Genomic DNA, 16882 nt, shown 5'->3' with positions numbered 1-16882 from the left:
TTTTTCATCGCAAAATGAAGAATTTAATTAAATTACGTAATTTTCGGTGGCAAATATTCTCACCCGCTCTTGAATTCTCCCCTGCGGAACGCGGCAGGTTGACTGTGCCAAATATGACCTTGGTGTGTTTGCTGGATACCAGGGGCCACCGCAAGGTCCACCGGCTGACTCTGAGACCTCGTCGGTCCTCCAGCTCGACCGTTGAGTGCGGTTTGCAACGCCGAAGCCAGCGCCGAGGTGTCCGACATCACCGTCAAACGCGACACTCCCGATGACGAGGTCGGATCTCTGGTCGGTGGCCTATGCACGAATTACCTTGTTGTAGAATCAATGTAAAACTCGTTGGCCTAAAATTATGTCGCTTGTATCAGCGAGATACTTGAAGCACGTGACATTATGTACAATGGGATTCGATAGGCTGCTAATTTTCTAAGGCATCCCGAGCAGTGTTCTCCTAAAATTTCACAACTATTTCTCATAAAATGCAGACATCGACAATTCTCTCTTTCTTCGCTACGGTAAAAATCTGAAAAAAAAAAAGACTTTCTCTCTATGAATACATGATTCGGTGCTTATCTACTATTTAGGCTACAGAAAAATGAGTGCGTTTAAAAGTTCTTACCTTGTGTCCTACGAATTCGTTAAACATGCAGAAACAACGATTTATCCTTCGATGTATATAACTATAGCAATCAAATAATTGTGCAAAGTGCGCTGCAATAAAAAAAGAAAAAAGAAAGCTCCTCTAGATAATCTATGATAGAAAAAAAGAAATCGAACCTTGAAATGTCGATGCCGTTATACAAAACAATATTATTTTTTTACTTTCAAACCAAGCACTATGTTAGTGTCAAAAAGATATAAATTCGAATGAAGAGATTCGCTAATGGCAAATTCAACACTGCTCGAAAGGGTCGAAAGAACAGTATGAGTATGATCACCTTCGGAACTTGTCCAACTTTTCCAAAATAAAAGACGCCGAAATCAAATGCAACTGATCCAGGGATTTCGAAAGAAAGCTTCACAAGAACAAAATACATCGATTACTTAGTCAGAAAGAAAATCGGTGTCCACTAAGGAGAATTTGCAATGCTCTACGGATCCGCAGAGGCTCGGACGGACATCATGAGCCCTTAAAGGGCGAGCCTCGAGTATTTTCTTTGGATCCAGTAGGGAAACACGACAAGACACAATTTTGTGAACATCCAGCCATTCGGTGTGAGCGATTGGTAAAAAAGAGTCACCTGAATAAACCATGGGAGGTGCTCGGCTGAAGCTTGCCATTGCCATTGGTCGAGGTAGATGGAACGGTTGGAGGTTGAGGCTCGCTCGCTGACCTTTGAACCAACGCTGGAGGCCTTCCGGTGGATTTTACCACAGCCGTACTCGTCATCCCTGGCATCATTTCCACGCTGGAACTCTCCTTTGAGGAATTGAGCGTCTGTTGAAGCAGGGTCAATATCAATCTGATGTCCCCTGCCATGGAATGTTCCAGCGAGGACACTTGTCTCGACAGCTGATCCATTCTCAAATTTATGTCTTCCGCTGGCCGTCCTGGTCCACTTTGGAAATCACCTGTGAGCAAAGCAATAATATTGTTATGCGAACGAGGCAAGGCTTTTCACTGATATTGTTATTTAGTTTTCATTACCGTGGGAGTGAGGTTGCTGCGGTGGAGATGGTGTGGTGTAGTGACTTGATGTTGTCGATGTTGGATGAACGTTATGATTGAGGGAGCTCTCTCCAGCTGCGGAGCTTCTTCTTGGTTTGGTCAGTGGCGTCGTCACTGTTTATTGGCAAAAGAGAAAAAGAAAATTCACTCTGTAAAAATTCAACAGTTTCTGTGAAATCCTACCTGTGCTTCAAACTACAATTAAAATTAGAACGAAACTGGAAATCTTCCAACCGGATGGTCACTGGATTATCAAAATTCTTGGCTGTCTCCTTCTCAAAAACGGACAATTTCTCTACTCGTGAAACTTTACTTACTCTGTTTGGCGAGGTAGTCATGACTCGTCAGTGGCTGCAGGTGTATCTTGTGCTGACGTAGATCCGGTATACTGCGCTTGAGATGGGTTAGCATGCCTGAACAACCAGGTTTCAAGGTGTTAAACGAGCTCGGGAATCAAATGCAAACGCAAAGCTTAACGCTGTTATGTTTTTTTCTTTTTTTTTTTTGTTTTTAGAAGAGTTAAGATAGAAAAAAGACAACTGTGGGAGAAGGCGTAAAAGAGGAAGAGATAACAGAGCAGAAATACGGAATAGTGATAATAATCGTTTGAGCTATGATCGCTTTCGATATTAATAAAATATAAACGAGGATGATCCTGTTGACAGTTTACGTTTTCGTGGACAACTCTTTGCAATTAATTACAAGAGAAGAAAAATGAGAAACTTTACAGGGAGCTAATTTCGTGCAAAGAACCGCATTCCTCAAACAGTAATATAGACCAGGAAAGATACGAGAGTTCGTTAAACAATCTTCAAAGAAAATTCAAGAAACTAGAATAACTCGGTTCCTCGTCGAGCACGCACCAGTTATCGAATTTAAAGTGGAGCTTCTCTGCTTGGGCTCGTCAAACTCCAAGTTCAAGGGTGTCACGTCCTGTCCAGCTTTATCAGTGCTGAACTCCAAAATGCCATGGCCACTGCTTTTGTCACTAAGGAATAGATTAAGCAAACTGATGGGAAAATTAGGGAAAAAATAAACCAGAGGGAGAATATGACATACTAATCATCCTGATCATCCTGAAGGGAGTCCTGGCGACCGGTTGGTATCAGGTTAGCCCCAGGAGCACCTCCCGGTCCTCGACGGTATCTTGGTGGACGGAAGGCGAATCTACGTGCATCGACATCGACATCCGTCGGGGTGCTGACTGGAAATCTCGCTGATATGGGATCCACGCCAGCTTGCTCCTCCTGAACACGACAAAAATCCTATCGAATCTGATCCTGAGGACTCCGCAAAACAGAAATGATCATCCTCCACTTACGTCTCGCATGTTGAACGTGATTTCGAGGTTTTGACTGAAGTGATTGGAGAACTCTGGGTAGAGTGCCAGAACGTCCAATAGGTCGTCCCTGTGAATCTTGTGAAGGTCGCAATAGGTCAAGGCTCTGACGTTGCAGGAGGACTTGCCTACTGTCGTATAGATGCAAGGATTCTCCCCGAAGATATCGTCCTTGCCCAGAATAGCCATGACGATATCGTCCTTTAAAATTTCAATGCTACCGCGTGATATGAAGTAGAGTGACGTCAGTACGTCCCCACGATGAACCAGGGTATCCCCAGGTGGTGCGTGGGTGGTTTTAAACTTGAGGGACAAAGCTCTGTGATGGAAAGGTGAGGGAGACTGTTAGATATATACATATGTATATGGCTGAGTAGAGTAGTATCGATCTGGATGCGAAACGAGTGACCTACCTGAGGCATCCAGGACTGGCACCTTCGAATGCTCTGCAATTGTTTAGAAGATTTCTATTCAGGTGGAGACATATATCTGCCTGAAGGCACTCTGGGAAACCTTTCAGCACGCTGTTCATGTCTATGCCATTCGTATACGTCCATGCATGCTGGAAGTACTCCTCCAACCTTTGCCTCAGTGGATTCGGTATCTGATGGAACCTGATGAATTCTCGCACCCTCAACATCTGTGTGTGATAACGAGCCGTTCCACTGTACAGCCTCTGGATTATCGCAGAAACGTTACCGAATATACTGGCGTACATCAGAGCTGAAAACGAACGATTCCTCAATTATTCAAAGCTTTTGCAATTTAACAGAAAACAAAAAAAAAAAATTATAAAACCAAACTCACATCCTATCAACATAACGATGATGGTAAAAATCTTCTCAGAATCCGTGTTTGGCGCCACGTTACCGAATCCCACCGAGGTCAGACTGCTAAACGTGAAGTACAAAGCTGTGATGTAACGGCTCTAAAAAATGCAAGAGAGTTCCCATTTCACCGTTGATTCGAGATAATCGTCGAGGGTCGAATAATCGATTTAAAACCTTTATACTCGGTCCACCAGTATTGTTGTGTGAGTAGAATTGATGAGTGTCGTTGGCCAGGATGTCCAACCAGCCAACTTTGCTCTTCAGGGTAGGTCTCTCAGCGTTCCCAATCGCGTACCTGCGGAGAAGCATGATTTCAGACGATTCCCAAGGATATTTTGCAATATTTATAAAAGTGCAGGGAGAGTACACGTACCATATGCAAGCCAGCCAATGGGCGATAAGGGCGAACGTGGCCATAAGGAGTAGCAATACTGCGGCTCCGTATTCGCTGTACCTGTCGATTTTCCTGGCCACCCTAACGAGTCTGAGTAGACGGGCAGTTTTCAGCAGACCGATCAGGGTCGTCGTCTGGAAAGAACGTGTCATATTGTCCCGATTCTGCGAGTGTTTTGCACGATGTTCGACTTCTCGCTCGAGCCTACGATCGATGTCGAGTAAAAGTGGCCTTAATCGAGTTGAAACTTAACAAGAAGCTAATGCAATTGCAACAGAGCGTGAGATCAGGATAGGTGAGACTACCTGTAGACCTATATATATATATATATATATATATATAGTATATGTATGTATATTTACAGCAAAGCCTCTCTGCTATAAGACCACTTGGACAAACTGTACATACGCAAAGGAAAGCTGGCTCCATCCGCAGAGCTCTGTGAGTTTTATCATCCAGTCTCTATTTTACTGCTTAATTGCCAATTTTTTCCATTTTCTTTTCTTTTTTTTGCTGCTATTACACTGCCACTTGGCCCTTACCTGTGTATCGTCAAGGGCACACACATCCAAATTGAATCGAGAAATCAGAAGTGGTGAGAGCTACGAGCAAACGTCCACCAGTTCATGCAGACTCTTACGAAACCGGTGGACGAGTCTAATTTCTCTACTAAACTCCAGTCACTGATATATATATAGATAAGTACAAATGAGAGAGGGCTGGAGGTGATACAAGATACGATAGCTCTATATGGTGTACAACTCGGTACATTTTGATGCATTGGTGAGTTATTAGTATACATATACATATATAAAACTTGAGTTAAGTGAGAGTAGTGGAAGAGAAAGAAAGCGTTCAAGCTAAAAACACAAATGGTCACGTATTATTTACACAAAGGTATCACAGGAACATTGGAAATTGGAGCGTTCGGTATTGGCGCATAAAACTCGATTTACTTTTTCTCTCTGTTATTTTATTTCTCTAGCGGAAGGTGTGAGAGAGTTTTGGAGGGAAGTGTGAGAGAGAACGTTAGAACGGGGATAAAAACAGACTTGGAGAGCGAAATGGAGAAGAAAAGACACACTCGTAAGGCTTACGTACAATAATCGCTAAAGAAATCCCAGTGTACTTTCGGTTTTTGGGGTTCTCTTTCGTGGTTTCTCTCTCAACGGGCTCCTCTGTGTACATAGTATGTGTGTGGGCTGTGGACGGGTCCACAATGTTCTTGTGCATGTGTCATGATTATGAATATTTTTTCTACGAGCATTTCGTATTTTTTTGTCCAGGGAAACACCGATCGATCGTAGACTCGACGAAAAATGTTCTCCACAAATTCTCAGTGTACAGCAGTGCGAAAAAATTGCTCATTTTTTTCTTACTTTACTTTGTCCATTTTGTTCAATCGTGCGAGTAGCGTGTTGATTTTTGTCAGTGCGAAATGCTTGTATAAAAAAGCGTGTTGAGTTTCGTGATTCCAAAAGTTGTGAAACGAGTGTGGATGATCAATCAGTATATAGATGTAAGCATTGACAAGAATTTCAAAATTGTTGATAAACGTGTGTATGCTAATAATGAGTTTACGTTTGTTTTGTCTAATTGAAAAGCTCGTCCTAAAAATTATGACAAAATCTATGGCAAAGAATGAGAATTGTCTTTTGGCAATCGAAAAAATGTTTGGTTCATGATGCAAGTTTCTTGTGTGTGTTTTTTTTTAATGGGAAGATAAGGGGGCTCTACTGTTGGCTATCGATATTTGATAAAATTTTCACAACGCTATAGCTACAAACAAATCTAAATTCAGAATTACGCTATGCAAATATTTCTGTAACATGTTAATTATTTCCTGATAATGAATTTAATGGAACAAAGCACGTTCGTTAATTTGATCATTATTTGCAGGGAGTAATTCTCGATGCTACATGAATACAAATAAAAATTCTTATCAGATATGGATAGCAGTCTATCGAAAAAAGCGTATTTACAATAAGTTTCAGAAAAATTCTCTTATCATGCAATCTCGATTTTGCCACAAATGTAATTATAGTAAAAATTATTTTAATAGATGGTTTGTATTGTTCGCCAAAAAAACTACGGTTTAAGGGTTGGCTCTAATATGGAGGTAAAAATAGAATGAACGATTTTTGAATGTCTTTTGACTGAGAAATATATATATATATATATAGGTATAAATATAGATGTAAAGGGATGTTAATTCACGTATAGTCTGATGAGAAATGTAAAAAACCAGGTCGTGACTGAGATGTCAAAGCGATGAATGAAATGTACTAGTGGAGGAAATGGGGAAAGGGGGAGAAAGCGGGGAAAGGTCGGAGAAGAGAGTGGAAGTATATGTAGTGTATATATATATATATATATATATATGTATATATACGTAGAAAGAAAAAGTTAAAGAGAGAAAATGACGTAGATGCTTGTATGAGCTTGAGATTCGCTTTTTGTACATAGTATGAAGAACGTCAGCTTGTGAGTAATTCTGTGTGTTTGTGTGTCAACTAACCTCGTCCTTGTCCAAGCCGAGCTACGAAAACGTTAAGCTGAGGTTAAAAATCTGTTCGTTCACATCTTTGTCGATTCTTTGTTTTATTTTTTTCTGGCTTGGTTAATATTTCTATATCTCTAGTGAGACTGGCTAATTATCATGTAGAATTTTTCATATCGTCAAAGAAATAGTCTGAATTGAATTTTTGAGAAATTCCAACTAAACGCAATAAAACAAAAAGTCTAGAAATCTCGGAGAATACTCGACGGGAAACTTTGATCGTTCTTCGTAAAGTTCTTTAAATTTCTTCCCAAGGACGAAATGCATCGGGAAAGATTTCTAATATAAAGATATGAGAAAACCCAAGAGGACTTGGTTTCCTAGAAATCAGCGGAAAATATATCAAATACAGGGTGTAACGACGATTCGCTTGTGTTAATCGTTTGAAATAGAAGGAAGTGTGCAATTCCAAGTAGTCGAAGACGTTTCTATTCAAAGAAAAAACTCTCCATCGAGGAGAACTTTACCGTTTCACTTCCGGTCCAAACCGGAAGTGTTCTTCTTTCATAGAAAATTTACTTTGTTGTGCTGGAAAATATGATCTTTTATTAGAGATTTTACTGTTACGTAACATAATATAAAAGTTTTATCGAGAATATTTTGTCGAAGGACTTGGATTTTAACTTCTAAATGAGACCTCAGCTTTAACATCCTTTCAAACCTAATGGAGGTTGATAATTAAAAGAGGTCAAAGATATCGTTTCACGGTCCCAAGAATAATCCAATATCGAATGGTCATCTTCCTAGTTTCTAGCCCAGACCGGAAATGGGTTTTTAAACAAAGACTTTTTTTCTATAAACGAAAAGAGGTCTCAAGTGTGATACCGTAAAATGAACCTTTAGGTTTACGAATTAAAATTTTGTTTCAATAAAAGTAGTTTGCTTCTGTACGACTCCATTCAATGATACCATGCACACTTGCTATCCTCTGCATTTGAACAAAAGACTCCCTTTCAAAAAACCCATTTCCGGTTTCAGCCAGAAGTTGAAATATAACCATTCGATGGTGCATGTTGGGTTTACGAAGCAACATCGTCGACCACTTTGGATTACATTATCGACCTCCATATAGTTATTAAAAGAATGCTACAGTTGAGGTAATTTATAGGTTAAAATTGAAATTTCTCGAAAAAAGAGATGCAGAGTCTAAACTTTTATATCTTTTCACGCAGAACCTATAGAAATGTGCGATAAAAGATGGAGCTTCCTGTTAAAAGAAGCCATTTCCGATTTAAACCGGAAGTGAAAGTGCAATACTGATAAAGTGTTCTTAAATCACATAAAAAAAAAACGTGTTGGACTACTTGGAATTATTTACTTCCATTACTTAAAAGGGTGGAGCAATTGTTGTTTCGTTACACCTTGTATATAAGAAATAAAAAAAAATGAAAAAAATAGAAAATTCCGTTCGATAAGGGATATCAAGTATCTAAAAGTATTTCGTAACGATAGTAGAGTTCTTCACAGTAGGAGAGACTATATTTACTTATACACACATTTATAATAAGAGCATACGCATACACCGAGATGCAGATACGTTCGTGGAAGTCCCATTTTGCACACAACTCGCTAATTCTTTTTAACAAGATCAAGCTTGACCCTCTCTAATACTCGTGTCAAAATGCTTTCTTAGGGCTCCCGCGAGAGACCCTGACGATAGCTACAACCAGCGAACGTAGCTCCATTTCGGGGCTGAACTTGTGTAACAACATCCGGACCACGAGAATGCACGTCTACGTTCATTATTATTCTCGCATGCCCGCGATAGAACTGTGTATGTGTATGTGCACATAGATATCGTAACTAGACTCGAGAATCGATACCAAGAAATAAGAGAAAAAAAAACAAAAAAAAGAAGAAAAAGTTGACTGAGAAGAAAATAATCATCCAACACCGAGAAACTTGAAGACAGAAATCAAAGAAACAATATATATATATATATATATTGTATATATATTATAATATGACAATATATAGTATATGTATATATAGTATACGAAAACTATAAGCGAACCAATTCGACAATATAGACACCTATGGGCACTTAACTTTGTCTCGGCGTGTCATCCTAATCGTATTTGCCAGCTAACAGCGACATTCTAGAGCCACGTCGCAAATCTGATTTCCAAAAGGTCACTTATTACCTCGAGACATCAGCAAAAGCTTAACTAAGATCATGGATAGAGCCTAGATCGAGCGTGGTGCACGGAGAAGAAGAGGGAACGGAACGAGAGAGAGAGAGACGTTGATGCTTCTGCTGGACGAAGGAAGGAGAGAACTTTTGGAAATTCGGATTTCCGGCGGGCTCCGACAACGTCAAAGAATCGTTTCCGGTTAGACTTTAACGTGCGTGCAGAATGTACCTCGTCGGTGTCGGATCCGACCAGTAGCAGGTCGAAGGGAATCGCTGCTACCAAATCGATCAGGAACCAACCCTTAAGGTAATGGACGGCTATCTTTCCAGGACGGGACACCACTTCATCATTGCTGTTCACGAAAGTCGTACGAAAATTGATGATGATGTCCACTATGAAGGTGACGTCCACTGGAGAACCGATGGAAGAGAAACATTTGTTATAATCAGCACGTGGTCTTTCATCAGAGAGAGAGAGAGAGAGAGAGAGAGAGAGAGAGAGAGAGAGAGAGAGAGAGAGAGAGAGAAGTAGAACCCACCTATAAAGTCTATGATGACAATGGGGTCGTCACCGTATTTTTTGTTCTTCCTGCTGTTGTAGTCCGGCTCCGACAGTAGAAAGGCAGCGACGTAGGGTGTGAAAATAGCTGTATACATGACGAGCAGTAGAATCACCCAGTCCCAGACCGCCTTGAAGGGCGAGTAGTGCAGTATGGTCCACTTGTGAATACGTGGTGATTGCAGCTTGTACTCCGGTAGGACGTCTGCTCCGAGGGACAGTACCTGAAGACAGAGATTCGGTTTTAAACGAGCACATCGCTGATGGAGAAAAACGTTCGACTCGTCGTGCGTCTGGAAAAATTAGCTTTTGGACAATTTCCAGATCATCCAGAGTGTCAAGGATAATTACGAGGATTACTTAGCGTAGCTCGAGGACCTTTTTTAGACCGAAAGAGCCAGTAACTTACGAACCATTGCCTCTCGACTACTCGATATCGTAAAATGGAGAAACTAGAGCATCAATGGCACGTGGCCATGCGTGATTTTATGATATACTACAGCTGGATGTTCTTGAATTAGCGAGAAATAACAGCTGTCCGGTGATAATAAATCTCCATTTCACGTTGCTACCGGGCTGAATTGTTTATTGAATTTTCTCATTGCCAGATTTCGCCAAATGTCAGGGTCGTCTTGTGGTCGCCGGAGAGAACTTTTTGGCGTAGCTAGGCTATTGGGGGAGAACTCTAAGCGATTCAGTTATATATATGCATATATATATATATATATATGTGTGTGTGTAAGGGATGGTAGAAGGACCTGTCTAGCACAGCAGCGTTCTGGACTTCTGGGTGGACTCTCTGCCATTTAAATCGCGACAAGAATATTATCACCGTAAATCTGGGTTGATGATAGTCGCCGGCGACTTGAGAGTCTTCGCTTTAATCCCTGTAGAACTCGCGGACCCTCCGACCCCGCCAAGTCCGGATCAACGTTCACCACATCACTCGATTTCACCGGTGAAGCAAAGGCCTCGCAACAATCGCACCACCGATCGAGTAGGTCCCCTGAACGGACGATGGAGACCCTCGCCACTGTACCAGGCATCTGAATCAGAGTTTTCAAGGTCCTTCGCAAAATCCTGCCTCGGTCTTCAGGGTCGCGAATACCGCCCGGATCTTCTTCCCGGAGAGTCCTACGGACATTGTCAAGTGGGTAGCGGCGTGTTTCTTGGGAGGTCGTTAGGAATTTGATCGTGGTCCAGCGTAGACCGGTGGAACGTTCCAGGAACGTGGCTTGGAGGTTCCTGGGATCTGTTTACGCAGGGTTTTGGTATTTTTCGGCGGTGGGCGACCGATCCAAGCCGAGCGCTGCCTTCGCACTGATGCACCAGCCCGTTCTCGATTCGCTCGAGTTTGTGTGGGGTTGACGTCGTCACACCCTTACGGCACACACCACATTTCGGCCTACCCTATTACGGTAATAGCGCGCTGGTTGCCTCGCGACCTGCGGACCAATAACACGCCTGGCGGCTTCCGTGCCGCGCGCGCGGTGAAGCTTCTAATCTGAACTAATAACTCAGGCCGAGCCAACCCGGTACCCCTTCCTCTTCTTCGTTGGCGCATCGATTTCTTATTATCAGCCATCATCTGTGGCGGAATACGTATACGATCGTGTAGCGGGGAGTGGGCTGGGGTGGGGGCGGTACCGAGGAAAAACGTGCAGGAAGCAGCTGGCAAAACGCGAGCTCCATCTTTTATGCATGCAACCTGCTGCCTGCCATGGGACCCTGGGGGTCAGGTCGTGACCTCACAGCCTAGTTCCAATGACCCACACAGTCCTTCCTTCCTCCACCTCCACTCGCACGGACCACAACGGTCCCCCACTATTTTTTTAGGACTAAGAAGACCAATCGGTATCTCCTTAAACCGATACTAAAACTAACAACCGTTACATAGTATCCAGCTTTGGGAATCAGATAAGATTCGATCGAAAACTTCAAGGAATTTGCTTGAATTTTTGAAGGATATTAAAGGATGAAATTATTGTGAGAAAAGTCGTTTATAAAAATATGCCTTCGCATGTCGGATTGTGGGATTTCATGGATTCCAAGCTCGTGCTTACATGAAAAGTACAGATTAGGGGCAGAACCTTGTAGCCTTGGATACTTTTCCTCAAATTACCGTTCCGTACAGAAAATGATCTATTAAAATTCCTCCACGCTTATGCTTCGACTGACTATCTTCTAAAAAATTAATTTATTTTAATCATACAAAATACAAGTCCCTAAAATCGTCCCTCTCTCACACACGTTACCAAACCTTTCAGCATCGTCATTTAATTCAAAGGCAGATAAGATCCGCGCTGCTCCGGTCGACCAACAACAACAAACGAATCTCTGGGAGCTTTCAACGATGGACCACGCGTGACTCAGTTCCCACGTGTAGGACTAAAAAATCGGGTCACGCCGTCTGCTATTTACACAAGGGTATAAGGGGAGGGGTACCATAATGTCGCAGGATTCATTGGCAGATGAGACGCGTTCGCTGGTCACAAATAACTGCGTTCTAATTGAAAGCGGGTTACCTTGGGAATTCAATGTTCGGTCTACTTTACGAGTACGTCTTTAACGCTGTCTGATTCATCGTGGCCCATGCAGCTCTTGAAATATTCGAGAGCTTCGGCTGCTAGCGTGTCGGTAAGATTAAATTACCGTAAGAGAATTTTCAGACGTAGGTGGATAGTCCTCGCTTCGTTAGGAATCTTGAAAACCCTGAAGTGCGAATGTGCACCAAAGCATACCGTGGAGAGAGTGGAGCCAAATTTTTGTTTCTTCCCCTTCTTGATGTAAGAATGCATCATGGTAGCTGGCATTTTCATGAGAATCTCAAGAGTCATTCTCGGTGAGTAACGCCAGTTTCGTTGGGTCTATCGTTACACATGGAAGCCGGAAGTGAAGACGTGCAAAAGGTTGAAAACCACCTGCCAATGTTGTTCTTGAAGAGAGAGCATCGATCTTGCGATTATTCGTGTATTATCGCACGCTGTGGTTTTTTAGCCATCGAGAGCACTTCTCTCGTTGCCTCGATGCATTCTCCACACTGTACTGTACATGTATATGTACCTTAGCTCTCTCCCGCGAGGTTCAGGCGTCTGGCCAATGTACGGCATGGAAAAACACGTGCCACGCAACACCGTGGACCACCAAACTAACCAACAGCATCGTTCAATCACGTGCCACGACTACACTGAACACTGCTGCCCGGAGAGAAGACACACTGCTGATACTCGATCATCGCGAGGCTTATGCCAGATCGTGGGATTTCTCGTTTCTCCCGAGCACAGACGCGTACGCCTTTACAAGCTCTCGACGTCCACTCCCGAGTGGAGTTACAAGGGAGTGAATGGTCGGATTCCAGCGGATGTTGGCTCGAGTTCTAATTTGGGAGTGCGGAGCCGACGGCACGCACCGCAAAACTAAACAGGCGAAGCTGCGTCGGATTATACGGGAGTCCACTCGGAGAAAATCGAGAAGGAATCGTTCGTTGCGGAGGAGGAGGGGGGTGGGGGGGGGGGGGAGAAGGGACGTTTCGAAAAACATCCGGCCTTCCCGAAAACAGTCGAGAGCAGATTCGTTTGGAGTCTTCGCCAGAGGCGCCAAAGGTTCGAACGTTGTTTTATTCGGATCCTTCGACCAAATACTTCGCCATGCCATGCCGACTTGTGCCGCTCGTAAAAACGAAAATAAGATGAGAATAAAAGTGACTCTCTCGTGGACTGGCAAACTTAACCCCGATTCCCCCGAACATCCGACGGAAATAGCCACGTATCGAGCTACTCCTTCGCCAATATTTTTCCTGCATTTTTACCATCTTGACAGGAGAAATCGTTCCTCCCATATTTTATTCCGACTATTATCGCGTTTCTTCTGCCAAAATCCATCGATCCTGTCACCGTCTTCTATATATATATATTTAGCGAGGAAAAAAATTATCGGAATAAATCGTGCCTTGGATAATCTCGGTGGAATTATTTACGCGATATTAATGATCTTTGATTTGAGTCGAATACTTTTCTCTCCAGTGTATATATACACGTGTGTATATATTGTATGACAAACGACAGAGTCGACTCGAGATAAAACGATAAATTCAATGATTTAAAAAATAAGATTCTTCGGGAGTTTGGTTACTCGTACGAATACTCGATTAAAAAATTTATCAAGAATAAAAAATTGTCCCTTTTTTAAACCTACCAAAGTCCAAACGTCCAAGCGTTACCTGACCAATAAAATAAATCGATAGCACCACCAAAGCCTCGACGAAATAATTTACGGACCTCGATAACTGTTCTGGTAAAGCAACAGGAAGAAATTGTAAATTGTGGAATAATTTTATTCGGAAAATTATTCCATCTATATGTATCGATCTATCGGTGTAGCACGAGCCAACCGGAAAGCTTCTGTACATATTGGACGATATAATCGGTGACCTTTGCTAAAACATTATTTCCCTGGAACACGCATTAGTGGATATATTTTATAGGAATAGCAGGACTATAAGCGCGTAATTATCTCGAGCAATTACAAAGCGAGACTGCAGCACGTACGCTCGATGGCTCGCCTTGAATTTCAATTTTATTGCCGTCCATCAAGCTGTACCTTGGCTATTCCCAATGCGTGTGTGTGTGAGTAAGGGGAAACAGCGCTATTAGCTTAAAAGACATCACGTATCGCGGCTGTTTATTTTTTCACCATCCCTCTCGCGTATATAAATTGTTCATGTAGAAGCTCAGCAGAGTGATTCTGGCTCCTTGTCAACGATGCCCATGATGGTTCTGGACGTGTTCTCCAATTAGTCCTTTGTCCAGCCTCGACTCGCACCCTACCGGAACTACAACTTTGTAATTGGATGGCCCTCCAGTGGAATAATGATAATTTCCAGAGAGAAGAAAAAGGGCGATAAATCTCGAAAAGAGGATTTTGCAAAGTGATTCGGTTTTGAGTTTCCAATTAACGATTGCAGCTCGTAGCTGCAAGGTATCGAAATCTTTCGAGAGATCAGCCCAAAACCCTATACGAGAGACGAACTCTTAGAAGAGACTGGTTGGAGAGAGAAGAACGATATGTGTCAAAAGAGAAGATTTTGCAAAGTGATTCGGTTTCGAGTTTTCAATTAACGATTGCAGCTCGTAGCTGCAAGGTATCGAAATCTTACGAGAGACGAGCTTATAGAAGAGACTCGTTGCGAGTGATAATTGAACTAATCGCGATGCACGTTAAAAACAATTAATCAACATCGTGGATGATGGCAGTCGCGAAAAGGCGTTAATAATTCAAATCGTCGAGTCCCTCGCGATACGTCAAAAGCTCGTCGTCCAAATGCAATTTTATCGCTGGCGTGTTCAAGTGGCGCGGCCATCGGCGAGCCAGCCACCCAATCATCGAGCGAACGCCGCGACATACTCGCTGACGAATTGAATTTCACCCACCCTCAAGGTCACTCCTGAAAGCTGCCTTCTTCAGCCGGACAAGCAGCTTACTATAAATACTATTACCATTTGTCGTCAACAATTTCTCTCTCCCTCCCCCCTTCCTCCTGCCGAAGAATGAAATTTGCTGAAATGGAGTTTTCCAAACGAAGTTTATAACGCCGAGCACGATGTTTTCTGCCCGAGCAGTATCGACGTTCCGAAGAGTTTGCGATGGCACGTAAGGTGATCTGAAAATAGTATTAGCCCAATATGTATATATATATATATATGTATATACGGAGGAGACGCTCGGTAATTCGTGTTTGCTCTTCGGCAATAACCGGCTGGACGAGTGGCTAATGGTACTTCCATGGCAAATAAGTCTCTGGCTCAGCCCCCGAGAGGAATCCGTTCGAGTGGATCGATCGCTCGTTTGGTAGAGCTGCAAGCGAGTCACGGTTACAAGAGTCGTGGCGAAAGCTTGTTAGGAAAGTCCGCAGTGGTCCAAGGATTGCGAAACTCGATTGAAAATCACAGGACCATCCCTCGTGCCGTGCGCGACCAACCCATCGGTCAATAACGCTCGAGGGCTGAATCTCCTGCATTCTCCATCGAAAGCTTGTCGTCGATCGAAAGTGGAGCAGCACAATATTTATGAGGGCGAGTGTGCTGCGTCTCGATTGAAAAAAGCCAAGATAGCAATCCATCCAGCACGAGCCCTGACGGCATCCATCGATTCAGCGAAAATAAACTAGCCAAGCTTCTAACCTCCCCCCCCCCCCCCCCCCCCGGCAAACTCGTGGAATTACCGATACTTCGACTCTACCTATACCTTCCAGCTAATAGACCGGAGATTCCTCGGATGAGACCAGCGTAGAAAGGAATCTTGGAAAAAACTTTAATATTTTCTTTCGAGGCTGCAATTGAGAATTTTTGTTTACACTCCTCGAGTGGCATTTGGTTGATGGAAAGAATTTCATTTGGTGCTGGAAGATTGCAGAGTGGGAAATCAGGTCAGATCGAAATTGCAGATATTTATAATGGAAAGAGTAAAGAGAGAAGTAGGTTATAACGAAGAACGAGAAATACCTCTTTTCTAAGGGCACCCTTGAGGACCGGGGTCTGAGGTCCTCCGTTCTCCAACAAGAGACTCTTGGTGCTACCACCCTTGACCCTGACGCTGCTCCAGCGCTGTCGAGGTACATCGGCCACCCTGTCGTTTCTCTCAGCCTCTTTGAGGGAGCCACCCTTGACCCTGAAGGCACCGAGGACGGCCGGCGCCGCTGGTACCTCGAGTTGCCCCAAGAGATGCTCCGACATCGCTCGAGGGGACTTTATGCACGTCATGGTGGTCGGGGCTAGCGTGTTTGCCGACGAAACCGACTTGACCAGTAGATCCTTCCCCTCCTTCGTCCAACTACTCAATTTTCTACCGAGGGAGAGGCTCGCGGGGGCCAATTTCTCAGCCCTGACCTCCCTGTCCAAAGAGGCCCTCTTCTCCTCGATCAGATCCTCCAGAGCCTCCACGTTAAAGTGCTGCTGTTTGTCCCCTGGCAAATCCGAAGAGAGCGACTCCTCCTTCCGGACGACTCCCAGCAAACGGCTTCCGGTATCGGCCGTCGACAGATCCTTCTCCAAGGACGAACCGGAACTGCCCCTGGTTCTCTTCCTCGAACCGTAGCAGGACAGTCCTCCCCTCCCCTTTCCCACTATCAAAGCGTCCCTCTCCTCGGATTCGCTCTCTTCCCGAAGCTCCGAGGACGTGCTCTTGCTGATCCTCGTCACCAGCCTCCTGGGGACCACCGCCTCTCGCTGGCTCACCACGTTGCAGCTGCTTCTGCTCAACAAAAGACTCTGCGCGTCCCTGTCGTTGGACGAGGATGCCGAGGACGAAGACGACGACGAAGACGACGACGACGACGACGATGATGATGACGAGGATGAGCCACTGGTGCTCGTCCTGATAGCCTCGGCAAAGACGCG

At 43.7% G+C, this 16882-nt stretch overlaps 1 protein-coding gene across 13 annotated transcripts in view; it reads right to left on the bottom strand.

The window, feature by feature from the left end:
* The window catches only part of sei (seizure), a 61460-nt gene that overhangs the window by 3743 nt on the left and 40835 nt on the right, over nt 1-16882 (bottom strand). For 7 of the 13 annotated variants that reach the window (XM_066741614.1, XM_066741618.1, XM_066741616.1 and 4 more), the window contains 15 exons: nt 9469-9712; nt 9159-9340; nt 6754-6774; nt 4215-4369; nt 4016-4136; nt 3819-3939; nt 3425-3734; nt 2994-3330; nt 2732-2919; nt 2536-2681; nt 1990-2085; nt 1652-1786; nt 1245-1575; nt 942-1019; nt 64-300 (listed from right to left, as the gene is read on the bottom strand). In XM_066741614.1, coding sequence (XP_066597711.1) covers nt 64-300; nt 942-1019; nt 1245-1575; nt 1652-1786; nt 1990-2085; nt 2536-2681; nt 2732-2919; nt 2994-3330; nt 3425-3734; nt 3819-3939; nt 4016-4136; nt 4215-4369; nt 6754-6774; nt 9159-9340; nt 9469-9712 — 2702 coding nt within the window. The remainder of the gene's footprint in view (nt 1-63; nt 301-941; nt 1020-1244; nt 1576-1651; nt 1787-1989; nt 2086-2535; nt 2682-2731; nt 2920-2993; nt 3331-3424; nt 3735-3818; nt 3940-4015; nt 4137-4214; nt 4370-6753; nt 6775-9158; nt 9341-9468; nt 9713-16882) is intronic. The other 6 variants (XM_066741615.1, XM_066741620.1, XM_066741617.1 and 3 more) reach the window with 5 other exon arrangements.

Source organism: Prorops nasuta, unplaced genomic scaffold (genome assembly GCF_024137725.1).
Source record: "Prorops nasuta isolate Cenicafe-Biocafe unplaced genomic scaffold, Cenicafe_Pnas_1.2 PNAS00025, whole genome shotgun sequence".
NCBI lineage: Eukaryota > Metazoa > Arthropoda > Insecta > Hymenoptera > Bethylidae > Prorops > Prorops nasuta.
This window is presented reverse-complemented; position numbering and strand designations above follow the sequence as displayed.